Raw genomic sequence first — 1,383 nt, 5'->3', positions numbered from 1 at the left:
TTTAACTCCAAATCTTTAAAATTTAAAAACCTTTAAATTGTATAACAAATATTAATTTCCTAGAAGGACTTCCGCTTCCGGCGCGATCGTGGTGACAGGCAAGGGACGGACAGTAGCGATAAAGTTAGGCAGTGTGTGAGAGAGAGTGAAGGGACGAGTGTGAGAGTGAGAGGGCGAGAAGGTGGAGGAGTGAGAGAGTGAAGGGCCGAATAGGGAGAATAAGGGGAGGAGCGAGAGAGAGGAGAAATAAGGCGAAAGACACGAGCAGGTAAGGCATAGAGTACGAGGTAGGATAGACGCGCGCGTGGTAAACAGACACGGGAGAGAGACGGGCAGAGAGGCAATAGCATAGATAGAGAGGGGACTAAGCGTGAGAGTAGAGGAACGGGCGGATACGCAACGGAAGGGAGGGAACACGCAGGAGGATGGAAGATAAGGAAAAGGATAGGATAAAAATAATAAGAAGGGAAAGGGGGAGAGGCGGGAGCATAGGTACGCTGGACGATTTATGGAAGAGAAAAAGGGATGAATTAGAAAAGAGTGGGGGGGAGGAGGGAGACATTTTCAAGAAAAGCAGATTAACGCAGAGATCGCCAGGAAAGGAGGGAGGAAAGGTAGAAACAGAGCAAGAGGAAGGGAAGCAAGAGGAAAGCAACAGCGTAGAGGAATATTTCGAAAGAATAATGGAGAAGATGAAAGAGAGCTTAATCAAGGAGCAGGAGAAAATGATAGAAGGAATAATAAAAGATATAAGAAAAGAATTTAGAGGAATAAGGAATGAATGGAAGGAAGAAAAACAAGAACTAATGAAAGAAATGGAAAAGATGAAAGAGAGGATAGAAAAACTGGAGCAGGAAAGAGGCAAGGAGGAGGAGATAGGGAGGAGAGAGAGAGGGAGAGAGAAAGAAGAGAGTATAAGAAATAAAATGTTAGAGATGGAAAAAAGAATGGAAAATAAAGAAAGAGAAGAGAAAAGGAGGAATGTGGTAATGAGAGGAGTGGAAGTAAGAGAGGGTAAAAGAAGGGAGGCAGTGGAGGAAGTTATGAAAATAATAGGAGCGAAGGCGGAGATAAAGGAGGTAACGAGAATAGGGGAGAAGAGGGAAGAAGGAAGAGAGATGCTACTGGTGAAGCTAGAAAACGAGGAGCAAAAATGGGATGTTATGGAGAAGAAGAGAAATTTGAGAGGAAGGCTGGAAAGAATCTCGGAGGATTTAACATGGAAGGAGAGGAAAATCAAATGGAAACTGGGAGAGATAGCAAGAGGAGAAGAGGAAAAAGGCAGAAAGGCATGGATAAAAGGAGGGAGAATAAGAATAGAAGGGAAATGGTGGAGGTGGGATGAGGAGGAGGAGGTACTAAGGGACGAGAATGGAAGGAGGA

The 1,383-nt window shown here is 44.3% G+C and overlaps 1 protein-coding gene across 1 annotated transcript; it reads left to right on the top strand.

Moving 5' to 3' along the window:
• Positions 1-425: 425 nt before the first annotated feature.
• LOC105559396 (trichohyalin-like) lies at positions 426-1,355 on the top strand (the record flags this gene model as incomplete). The annotated part of the gene is made up of 2 exons (XM_012007649.1): positions 426-861; positions 961-1,355. Coding segments are annotated over exons 1-2 (831 nt in total), but the record flags the coding sequence as incomplete, so codon positions are not given.
• Positions 1,356-1,383: the final 28 nt, after the last annotated feature.

This window comes from Vollenhovia emeryi, unplaced genomic scaffold (genome assembly GCF_000949405.1).
Source record: "Vollenhovia emeryi isolate VEMERY1.0 unplaced genomic scaffold, V.emery_V1.0 DF946670.1, whole genome shotgun sequence".
NCBI classification, from domain to species: domain Eukaryota; kingdom Metazoa; phylum Arthropoda; class Insecta; order Hymenoptera; family Formicidae; genus Vollenhovia; species Vollenhovia emeryi.
Note: the sequence above shows the minus strand (reverse complement) of the source record. Positions and strands in the feature narration are given on the sequence as shown.